Consider the following 12,002-nt stretch of genomic DNA (forward strand, 5'->3'; position numbering starts at 1 on the left):
TGTTTTCATTTATTTTATTACTTATTAGAGATCTTTTTAGTAAGAGAAGGGCATGAGGATGAACATTTTAGTAGAGCCTGTTGCAATAGGACAAGGGGTGAGATTTCCAAACTGAAAGAGGGCGGATTTAAACTAGATAAAAGAAAGAAATTTTTTATGATGAGGATGGTGAAACACTGGAACAAGTTGCTGAGAGAGGGTGAAGGTGGGTGCCCCATCCCTGGAAACATTCAAGGTCAGGCTGGACAGGGCTCTAAGCAACCTGATCTAGTTGAAGATGTCCTGGCTCATTGCAGGGGTTTTGGACTAGATGACCTTTAAAGGTCCCTTGCAACCCAAATGTTTCTATGATTCTAAGAGTCAGTGAGAGGTTAGGAAGCTAGAAAGTGAAGAGTCACTTGAGAGGGACAGTATGAGGGTTAAGACAACAGAGAAACCCAGAGAGGAAACAGCAGGTGAAACTCAAGGGTAAAGGGGCCTTTAGTTCTGGATCAGTTGCAGAGATGTCTTGTCAGGGGACGGCCTTTTCACTTCAGTCAGTTAATAACATCCACCATTCTTGTCTTATCATCTGGTGTAGTTGTCTGCTGATAAGATGGTAGCGGAAATAGTGGGGCAGAGAGGGGAAGATGCTACTTTTTGTCTGTGTTTGCAGATTCTTCAAAAAGTGGCAAAGTTACTTAGGGTATCAAATAACCCACATGGCAGGTGCATTTGGTGCAGGCAGGTATTCTACGGAAGTTCAAACTATGTTTTTCCAGGCTCGGGCTATCTGCAAATGCAGTGAGGAAAGACTGGATATGTTTCAATGGGAAAAATGCAAAGAAACCAGATGCATTTCACGAAAGCTAGGTAAAACTTTTCCTTCAGGGAGTCTCTATGTCCTTTTACTTGTGTTATGTAAGAAAGCATTGCTAACTTGCTTTAGCTGCTGGCACAAATGTTTCCTTTCACATGTGCATCTCCAGTGATTTTTTAGTCTGATATGTAGCTTCATAAACAGAACCTTCTGGAGTGCATGTCATGGAGCTGACTCAGCTTACAAACACTTTTCCCTAATTACTAACCCTGCAGAGTCAGACTGCATCCTAGAAGCATTCTGCAGGTTTCTTGTCTCATGCCTAGAGCCACAGGTTCTGTAGGCTAGATCTGTCCTTCAGCAATCCTGTACAACTGCTTTTTCTGTAATTCTGCTGTCTTTCCTATCCACACCATCCCTGCAAGATTGTTCAGGTGTCATAGCAGTTAGAAGTTGTTCTTGTAGGTATAACTTAGTTAACAGCATTTCATCTACTTGCATGAATATTTCTTTGCTCTGCTGCAGTATCTGATGTTATGAGAGCTTTTCCATGAGTTCAGAGCCTTACATACATATTTCTGTGAGCTGGATTTAATGGCAGCTCTCTGTGTCTGTCAGATGCTTATTCAGAAACAAAAAAGAGATTGTAGTTTCTGTCTTGAAGTCTATCGGACACTGGCACAGTTTCAGCTAGCTGTCTGCCCCAATACGAAACCCTGTTGGAAGAAGAAAAGTAGGAGCAGGGTCCTGATTCACTACAAAGCTGTGCCTCAGCCAAGAATGCAAGGGCATGTGCGGTTGTCTTTGGACCTACTTGGCCCAGGAGCATGCACGTCTCTTCTCAGTACCCTCTACCACACTGCAGCAAAAGACAGGGCAAGAGAGGTCCAAGTTCATCCCTATGTGACAAAGAGAAAGTAAAAGGTCAGTATTGCCTTTAATAAAGGCAGTGAACTCACTTGTCCAGATAGCAGGGCCTCACGGCTCAGATAGTAGTAAATAATAGCACATCTAAGATACTTTTCACTTGTAGGTCTCAGAGCGCTTCACAGAGGTAAGTATTACTATTCTGAGCATGGAGCTATCATGAGTAATAAAGACTTTGCAGACATGGATCTTCACGTGGATCTTTGTTAAAGTCACTTCTCTCCACATGGCGCCTGTTTAAGCCTCACATGCGAAGTACAAGAAGCAGGGGAGGCAGCTGTCAGTTGTCACCAATGCGGTGCGGACTGCCTTTGCACTTTGCAGTGGGTGGTTTGAGCTGTAGATGGGGAGCTCACCCGTAATTACCACAATTTCCTGTTACAGTCATTTGAAAAGACAGCGTTCCTGAGGAAGTTATGAAGAGGGCAAGTAAGTTGCTGCCTTAATTTCTAAATGTTTGATTAAGAGTGCTGTCTTAATTATGCTGGTTAGAGCTTATTTACAGTGCTTGAGAATTTAGAGCTTCTCAAATGGTGCTATCTTTTGGAGGGATGAGAAGGCTTGTGCTTCCAGATAACGTGCGAGCAAATTCAGGTATTCTGCAGTCCTCATGTTGCTCAGAAACAGCTGCAGAAGATTCAAGGCAACTCTTTCTTTCACTGGTGTTGAAACTGTGAGGGAAGTAGCTTAAATATTCAGTTGCAAGATGCTGCTGCAGCTGGGATGTAGATAAGAAAATCTAACTATAAGTAAACCTACCTCCTGTAAATGTTCCTTAAAGGCAGTAACTGAAAAAGCAATTTCATGTGTTCAAGCCAGCGTGTGTTTTTAAGTACTGAATTATTTATGCCTTCAGATGGACTCTCCTGATGGTTGTGAAGTGTGTGCTAGAGAGCACCCTCACTGTTCACAGAACGTTTTTTTCAATAGGAAGGATATGTGTACCTTTTTGCTAACGGCCATGGCTTCCTGCCTTTGTTAGGGGAAATATGGTGGAGGGAAGCAGCAAGTTTGCTGTCTGCCTGATGCACAGATAACCTGTTCAGGGCGCACAGTGTTACTGCACAGCTTGCAGCACAGATAGGACTGGTTAGACTTTGCCTGCACTGTCTGTCATGACAGCAACTGCCTTGATAAGTACAGCTTTGAAGTGCACAGAGGGCTGAGTATAACTCTCAAATAAGGGATTATCCAGAGAGAATATTAGATACTATACTTTTTTCTAGGCACACAACATGTGCAAGGAAATGTTGTGGGAAAAGCTGAGTTGCTAGGCAGTTGTTTTGCTGGTAATGCGGGAACAAAGCCAATGCAGAGCAAGCCGTAGAGGCTGTTCTTTTCAGGCCACAGAAGAGCCTCAGTGCGTTCTTTGCACTCTGAGTTTTCTGCTGTGAACATTTGGAAACCATTGATGCCACGTACCACCACTCTTTAAAGCTGATAAACCACCTGCGACACTCCTCTCCACTCACACAAAAAGTTCTCATTTCTTTAACACATCTCTGATCAGTTTTTAAGTTCCAGTTTGCTTGAGCAAAACTTCCGTTGTCACTTCTACAAAAAGTGAGACTGGTATCAAACGCTAAAAAATGAGCGAAAAAAGTATTATGGTTTACTGTGTGAAATGAGTAATAGGGAAAATGAATTCTTTAGCTGTATGCTTATCTTGACACTATGGGTTTCTTTGCATCGTCACTTTAAAGATTCATTCTGCTTAAGGCTAAGCAAACTAGAATACTCCCCTATACACTTAGCACTAACCTAAAACATCATTAACTGGATACAAAGTGACATGTGAAGGCCCAAAAAGATCCCTGTAGTCTGCATGAAGAATTCCAAGATCCAGAGACTTATGACGGTAGCCTTAGTAGAAGGGACCAATTTCCATTTCTGAGATAAAGTAGAGAGAAATGTACAGACACTGGGCATTACACTCTGTTTCAGTGAGCTGTGCAAGGCAATCTTAGGTACTTCAGCTGCACAACTGGAAATGCAATGCCAGACAGAAGGAAGCCAGAAAGCTGCTCTCTGGGAGAGTCACAGATACTGTACTGACACCGACTGATTTAAAGAAGAGTTGAGGATATTTTTCAATGTCGATATTTATCTTGTCTCCATTGTCTTCTGTGAGTCCACAAAAGACTTTGTGTTAGAGAAACTACCATTAGATGTGGTTATCATAGGCATCACCACTGACAGTGCCAGCAGGGTCTCACAGCCAGACAAGTGTGGAGAACAGGATCTTGCATTCTGAGTCACCTTCCTGCTGTCTGGTGGCAAATTTTCTTTTAAAGGATTATTGTAGCTTACTGCTGGTGGTGCCAACCCATCTCTGTCAATGCCAAGCCTGGCAATGGTGTGAATGGTTTGTGATGAATGCTCAGGAGGAGGATGTTTCATGCAAAGGGGAGCTCTCATTCCTGCTGCCTATAACACACAAGTTCTTTGGTGGCCTAAGAAGCCAGAAGCTGGGTGTCATCTTTCACAGTTGCCATACGCACCTTCCTTCGTTTGCTTTGATGTATTTCAGTTAATGTTTCCCAAGTAGTGGCTAAGAACATTATGGCATCTTTTCAGCTCAAGTTTTTTAGTTTCAATTTTAGATAGCGTATTAGCTGAACATAAAACTTCATTTTCTTCACATACAAATTCAATTTCTTTCTTACTGCATTTAATAAATAATTCGATGCACAGCATTGTATTACAGAAGCTCTGCTAAATAATAAATAATGCATTTGGTTTGCCATATGATTCTGTGCTTGTCTCTCTGCCCAGTGCTTCTCTAACTCACATGTTTTTGATCACAGGGTATATAAGTTAAGATCAGACTTTTGTTGTACCTTTCATAAAACTCATGCCTATTCTGAACTAGATGCTTCTGCAAAGAGTTTATATACAGACCAGTATTATACAGAGCGAAAATATTTATTTTATAATGTCTCTCTGAAGTTTTAGTTGCATTTTTTAAAATTTATGTTCTTGTTATGTGTTAGTGAAGTTTGGAGTTAATAAGCAGAGCGTTCTCCTAATCTCCATGACTCTGTCACATACAGATTCTGATTTTAAAGACCTTCCAAAAGTTCTAGAGGAGCTCAGAGGCTAGCTATTCTGTGTCTGTTGTGCACTTCACCTATATGAAATGCATTCATATTATGCGCATGCTTCAGAAGATCCAATGGTTCTGTTACGAGGGCAATGGTCTAAAGAGCAGTTTGAGAGATGTTTGTGTATTGAGTGCTGACTGGTGCTCATAGCTTGCAGCAGTAAGCACAGACGTGTAGCCAAAAACCACTAAGTGAATGATTGTTTCTCTTCAAAAGCTTCTAACACAGTATCTACACGTGCATTATAATGTTCAAGTGAAATAGAAAATTGGCCCAAGATATTCCACCTGGTATTGACAGTATCATGAGTGATTCTTCCCTGAAAACTCACTTGCCCCTTGTTTATCTCAGTGACAGTTTCCAGCAAATCTGTTGCTTCATAGCAGCATGAGCAGTGAAGGCAAATCAAGATACTGATAGAAGATTCCAGAAAGACCTAGGACAAAACCAAACTGGTAGAAAATGGTGAGCCACAAGCTTTTTGGCACCTGCCCAGAACAAAGTCCAAAGGAATATCTACAGGCAATTAAATTAGCCCTGAAAAGGTCTGCCTTGAATATGCTACAGAACTGGCTGAGGTACCCTTGATATTAGAAGATATTCTGGCCTGTGAAAAGGCAGAGACAGTGGGACACCACGAAGGGGCATACACACTATGAATGGGAAAATCCCCAAAACTCTGCAGAAAATGCAAGCAAATAGCTAAGGCAGAAATAAACCAGTTTGCCAGGAACTTTTAAATTGCAGAATTATCTTCAGATTTTTCAAGCTGAAAGATGGTAAGGACTAAGGAGGAAGTACTACAGGGCAGACTCCAGATGACCAATGCTGAACATTTGATAATCTCAGGAAAAGGCACCTTAAAGACAATACAATATTCAAAACATAGATATTTACAAGCAGGATGATTATGAGGATTGCATTGTACCAGAGAAAATTAAAAGCGTAATCTAGACATCACTGGAAAAAGAGATCCAAAGAGGCTCTGAGCAAGATGATCCAGAGGAGGAGCTGGTCTGTTCAGGAAGTCGCAAAGGCTATATAATACGCAGAAAGAAAAAAAAAAAAGATTCTTAAATAAAGAATGAGGAAAGTCAATTCTGCTGATAGTGTCTAAGAAAGGTGAGCTGCTAAGCTGCAGAAGTCACCACAGATGGCTGATCAGTGAAATTAAGTCCTTCTCAAAAGATTCAGAGTACAGAGGAATGACTGATGAACAGGCCACCGCTCAGTGTCTGAAACCCATAAGACTTGATAGCTGTAAGCTGTTTGGTCTGCTTTAGTAAAGCACTTTGCAGTTCACAAAGCGCCACTCAGGAATCACTGGAGGTAGGTAAGATTGGCTCCCCAAAATATCCCCACCGTGGTAAGATCAGTGGTCTTGACAAACAGCACAAGCTAAGAAACTGGTTCAAGGTGATGACTGGTAGTAGATAGGATATCTTTTAGCTCCCAGTGCTTTTCTAGCCTTCCTGGAGAAACTCATTAATGGAGTTATAATGACAGAAAGGGTGCCAACAAGGAGATTTGTTCTGCAAACACAAAGAATCTCGGTTTGAAAAGTAAAGTCAGCAGCTTCCTCAGACTGGTGAATTACTTAACTGCTGGTCAGTGTGTAGAAAGCATGGCAAAAACAGTGGCCTTCTGCAATGGAGAGGATGAGAATTACATGGATATTAACAAGGCAATGGCATGGCTGATGTGTATCATCTTCTGTGCAAAGGCAGCTTGATCACAGAGGATAGCAATTGTTTAAGGAAACCTACAGGGATCACACAGCAGAGGCAGTCTTGGCTTATGCAAGGTCTCTACACAGGGAGAGATTAATAATTTTCAACCTGTGGTTTCCAAGTCCCTGGGAATGTATGGACTAAGTCCATGAAACACCATGCAAAAGAGCAAGATTTGCTGTCAGTGAACTCAGCATTTGTGAAGTGTTGAGGGAGCAGAGATCATTAGCGAAAAGGACAGAAAGAGTGGCATGTGTTGCAATTTAGTTCCACCTATAAATGACTAGACCAGATCTGTTAAATATCACAGTTTTCCCTGGCCCTGTAACTAAAGTTGTGGTAATAATATAGACCTAGAATTTGCCTTGATTCTAAAATGTTGCTACCAAAGCTTTTAATGAGAAGGTATTTTCCAGTGTGCATCATCGGTACCTAAATTGGGGCTGGACTACACGGTGCCTTCATTATCCTCCAAGTCTCTTCAGGCGTTGGTCATGCCTCCATCTCCTTCTCAATAGTCCGTCAGGAGGCAGAAGATCTTATCAAAAGATTATTGCATCTGCTGCTGACTCTGATGGAACTACAACAGCATTATCTTTAAAATACTGGTGAGTTGTGTGGCAGTATAGCATTTGTGAGGGACAAGGACACAGGGTATTGAAATCTTATTAGCTCTCACATAAGCCTATGTCCTTTCTGAGAGATTCTTAAAAGCATGCCAGTAAAATGTCCATAAAGCTGATTGATAGGAGGACCATACACTGTAATGAAATGCACAGGGGAGAAAAGTTTGTATGGCAAAGATCTTAGTAAAAGTGCTAAGCAGACATAGCTACCTTCCTTTTAAGCTCTTCACATTTATAACCTCCTCTTCTAGCAAAGGTGTGGTTTTGCCCACTTTGTCTATTACATTCAGATCTGCTTGCTGTTTATTAGTACTGTACCATCCTTTTCAGTTGCTGACGATGCATTTCTGTTTTCATTTCCTCATCTGCACACACAAACACCAAGGGAAAGAATTAAGTAAATGGTCAGAAGATCAGAGCCTAAAGTTTTAAACAACAGTAAGAATTAAGAAATTGATGCTATAGGGAAGTAAAGACATTTCTGAAAATGAAAAATTTCTGACTGTGGCTTTCAAAGCAATAATGTTTTCCTTCGCCCGCTCCTCCCAACACACAGGCACATCTTTCCCTCAAAATAGCAAATTATGATCACTACAGTACAGAAAGAGAGCCAAAAGATTTGCTAATATATACTCTACACATACCAGTGGTGGCTATGTCATACAGAAAAAATGCATGGGATTTTTTTTCCATTTTTAACAGCAATAACCAACAGAAGTCAGGGCATTTCCTAAAGAGTTATTGACTGTTTGCAGTTAATATCCTTCACCTTATGTATGGGCCACCATTTGTTGCCATCTAGCCATTAATCTGCAGGAAACATTCTGCACCATATTCACTGTTTCATATGTAAAAGCAGTGCAAATCAGTAGAAATGGTGTTTGAAGAGTGGACAGAAGTGCTAGCCTGTACATAAAATGCATGTCATGTGCAAGAATAAGGGCAGGAAACTGAAGCCTCCTGCAGCCCAGCCCAGACTGATTCCTGTGGGACACAACATTGTCCTTCTGCTTGAACATTCAGGGAAATACGTTGACCTCTTCTGACCTGCCTTTACACAGTAGCCTCATCACCTACAACCAAGTTCCAGCAGGAAACATTACCTGACACAGCAACACCTCAAGGCATTATGGCATAGACATAGGGTCTTTTCTGTCACCGGTGACTTTTTCCTGCATTTTTTATCCCTCTCTGGTGTTGGATGTTATAATAAATATGTTAAATGTGTCACTTTCAATGACTGATATTTCTTCATGCTTGCTGTTTTGTTCAGCCTATGAATGAGTCTTGATCTCTGAAAAATTACAGGCAGATAGTAAGTGCAGTGTAAGGAGGACAGTCTCAGGGAAAGCACAGATGGAGTCTGACAGAGCAGAGCCATGGAAACTATATAAATAAAAGCAGAATTGTTTATAAATATTTCCCTTTTTTGGGTGTGGGTGTGAGCAATTGCATTATTTGAAGACACTTTTCTCTCCTAACATTTTTTTTACAGTGCTGCAGTAGGTTGCTAGGGAAATGCATGGTAGGTGGGCAGGAGGGCTGTGGGAGCTCTGGGAGCTCCTCCAAGGAACACCACACAGCAGAGAAGCCCTGGAAGCCCCTCTGGCTGGATCTGCAGTGGGAGCCCTGGTGTGGGGCAGAGCTCTTCCTCGCTGACTGCACTCTGCTGAGCAGCAAAGCCAGGAAGCTCGGACAAACCCTCCACTAACGTGACTTAGCTGCTTCCAGGAACCAAAATAGTCCTTGTACTGCTACCATCTGACTTTGTAGCCAGTCCTATCCTATCACGCAAGTGGTTGCAACTGGACCTTTCAGCAAGTAATTCAAAGCCGGTGTGATGAGGAGGGTGTTACAGTTTCACAGAATAGAATGCGAGTTTACTTTGATTTACTAGAGAGCATTATAAGCAGTTAGGCACCAAAACTCTCCAAAAAGAGCTTTGCTTCCAGGTTGAGAGGTGGCTTTACTCATGCATTGGCTTTGATGCCTGTAAAAGCCCATCTTTCCATCTAACATAACATTGCTTCTCCTCTGAGCAAATGCCCAAGCAAGACATAGTGAGAAGGTGAAGGCATGGCCCCAGAAGAGGACATATGAGTACAGCAAGGAGGAAGCTGAGAAGAGGATGTGATTGACAGGAGAGGGGCAGGGCAGTGGGGAATAACAGCCAGGCTCATGAGAGAAACCAAGCAGAAAAAAAAAAAAAGATGAGCAAAGAGTGAGTCTCAAAAAACCCTAAAAAATATGTGTCCAAATGACAGAACTGCTGGTATATGTCCAGACATTTCTAGCATTTATTTCTTACAGTATTGAAGAGATATTGCTAAAACACGGTAGTATGATTTTACTATATTATCTTACTATTTAAAAAGCTTTTGTTCAGTTCTTCTGGACAGTATCCAAATAAGAATAGTAATATGTATTTGGATCCTTTATTTTGGAAACCTTTTTTACACATAGGAAAGAAATACATCTCTGGTGAGCGGTATAGCTAGAGATGGTGAGGATGAGTAACGCTGCACTGGTATTCCTGCTGATGCTACTCCACAGGCCCCAGCCAAGACACTGAGGTTATGCAGACGTGGAGTGAGAGAAAGATTCTGCTTTGGAAAACTCACAGGGCTTTTATTCTCCTTTTATTCTCTGCTTTTAAGCCTGGGAAGCAAAGTGGATGTCATGAGGGCCATGCTTACTGCATCAGGACCCACAGCCTGGCACTGGCATCAGGAGGGGCACACACCCTGGGCTGGAGGCCAAGTGGTGTGTAACACCTGCATGGGGGTCTGCAGCTTAGCCCGGGGCACCCATCTCACCCTCCTCCCACAGGGCCAGGAACCAGTGAGGTCTCATGGCTGTGGCTTGGAGAGATGGGGAATATTGCACATAAATTAAAATCTAGGAGAAAAGAGCAAAGTTCTGAAAACTTTGAGCAGCATGTTCAATCGTGGCAATGTTTTCCAGGACTGTCCTGGTTGGTGTCTCTATCTGTGTCTCCAGCCAGGTCAAACGTCCACTCAGGCCTTCTGCAGGTTTAACTGATGATTTCCTGGAATTTCCCATTAGTTACATCAGGAGGAAAGTGTTTGACAAGCCTTAAATCAATTTAGTCCTCTAAACTGGAAATTCCTTTATTTGTCTAACTGTGATGATCATGGGGCAGTTCAAGGGAAAGTCAGGAGACACACAGGAAATAGGCTGCCCTGCTGGGCTGGGGCCATCACCAGGCTGCAGTAAGCCCTGAAGAAGTAGGAAAGTGGGTGGCCAAACCAGGAAGCAGGGCTGGACACCTAAGCTGTGGGGTAGGGGACTGAGATCTGGTGCAGAGGAGAGTAGGACTGAGAAGCCGGGTTGGAGAAGAGCTGGGTGCTGATCCTCACACGGATTGCTGGGGTAAAGGTCCCTCCTCTCCTGTTCCTTACCTTAACCTTTGGTTTTGCTTCTGGTTTTAATTTTGCGGAAGCACAAAAGGAAACATGGGTTGCATCAACACATATGGCTTCTAGTTTAGGTTGTACATTGATGCATAGAAGAAATTAGTGGATACTTAGCCAAGATGCAAACATATAGTTCCTTAGCTACTTCATACTATATTCTTTATGGGTGTCCTTGGTATACAACGAACGCTACAGTAACTTACTCTGCTTTCACAGGGACCATGTAAAAGCCTAGTACAGACTAGCTTGTGGGCTGTAAACTCACACTGTAGCTACTGCACACTTACTCTAGACAATCCTCAACTTAAAGCAGCATCACTTCTCTTTGTAGATGAGGTTTGCTTGTGCTTGTAGTTCCTATACGATCAGGCATCAGCTATAGCTGGAGCCTCTAAGTGGTTTTGTAATAGAAGCAGAATAATAATAATAATAACTAATTGAAAAGCAATACATTTCTGTTAGTGGACTTGGCAGTGTTAGATTTAGGGTTGTACTCGATGATCTGAAAGATCTTTTCCAACCTGAATGATTGTATGATTCTAAATTGGTTGTGTTGTTGTAAGCAGGCTGTCAAATGAGGCAAAGAAATCCCTTCATTTGTAAGCTATTAAATGTTAAAAGGCCCAATTCCAGTCTTTAATTTTTTAACTCATATGCTGGATAATGATTGTGGGTATTTCTTTTACTTCCAGCCTGTCACAGGTGAGGTACAGTTCTTCCACCAGTATTCAAGCAGTATTTTGTGTTTTGGCTGGAGGAATCTGCCATGCATGTTTCCTAAGCCCTGTTTGTGTGTTGCATGTCAGGGAGCTTTTGGCTCACACCGCTGGGACTTGAGGAAGTAACTGTGAAGCCAAGTGATGAGATGGGAGGCATCTTTCTTCAGCCTTGTGGTTTAACCCTGGCAGGCAACTAAGCACCATGCAGCCACCCGCTGACTCCCCGCACAGGGGGATGGGGGAGAGGATCAGAAGAGTAAATCTAAGAAAACTCACAGGTTGAGATAAAGACAGTTTAACAGTTAAAGCAAAAGCTGTCCGTGCAAGTAAAGCAAACCACGGAATTCATTCACCACTTCCCATGGGGGTGGCAGGTGTGCAGCCACCTCCAGGAAAGCAGGGCTCCATCACACATAACAGTTACTTGGGAAGACAAACGTCATCACTCTCAATGTCTCCCCTTCCCTCTTCTTCCCCCAGCTCATACACTCAGCATGATGTCATAGGGTATGGAATACCCCTTTGGCTAGTTCAGGTCAGCTGTGCTGGCTCTGTCCCCTCCCAGTTTCCCGTGCCCCTCCAGCCCTCTCACTGGCAGGGCCTGAGAAACAGAAAAGTCCTTGATTTAGTATAAACATCACCCAGCAACAACTAAAAACC

At 42.6% G+C, this 12,002-nt stretch overlaps 1 protein-coding gene across 1 annotated transcript in view; it reads left to right on the forward strand.

The window, feature by feature from the left end:
• The first annotated feature begins 2,059 nt into the window (after window positions 1–2,059).
• Window positions 2,060–12,002, forward strand: part of CEP85L (centrosomal protein 85 like) — a 152,738-nt gene continuing 142,795 nt past the window's right edge. Inside the window, exon 1 of the mRNA XM_056342606.1 lies at window positions 2,060–2,155. Within this exon, the coding sequence (XP_056198581.1) occupies window positions 2,143–2,155 (13 nt within the window). The 5' untranslated portion in view covers window positions 2,060–2,142. The remainder of the gene's footprint in view (window positions 2,156–12,002) is intronic.

Source organism: Falco biarmicus, chromosome 6 (assembly GCF_023638135.1).
Source record: "Falco biarmicus isolate bFalBia1 chromosome 6, bFalBia1.pri, whole genome shotgun sequence".
NCBI classification, from domain to species: domain Eukaryota; kingdom Metazoa; phylum Chordata; class Aves; order Falconiformes; family Falconidae; genus Falco; species Falco biarmicus.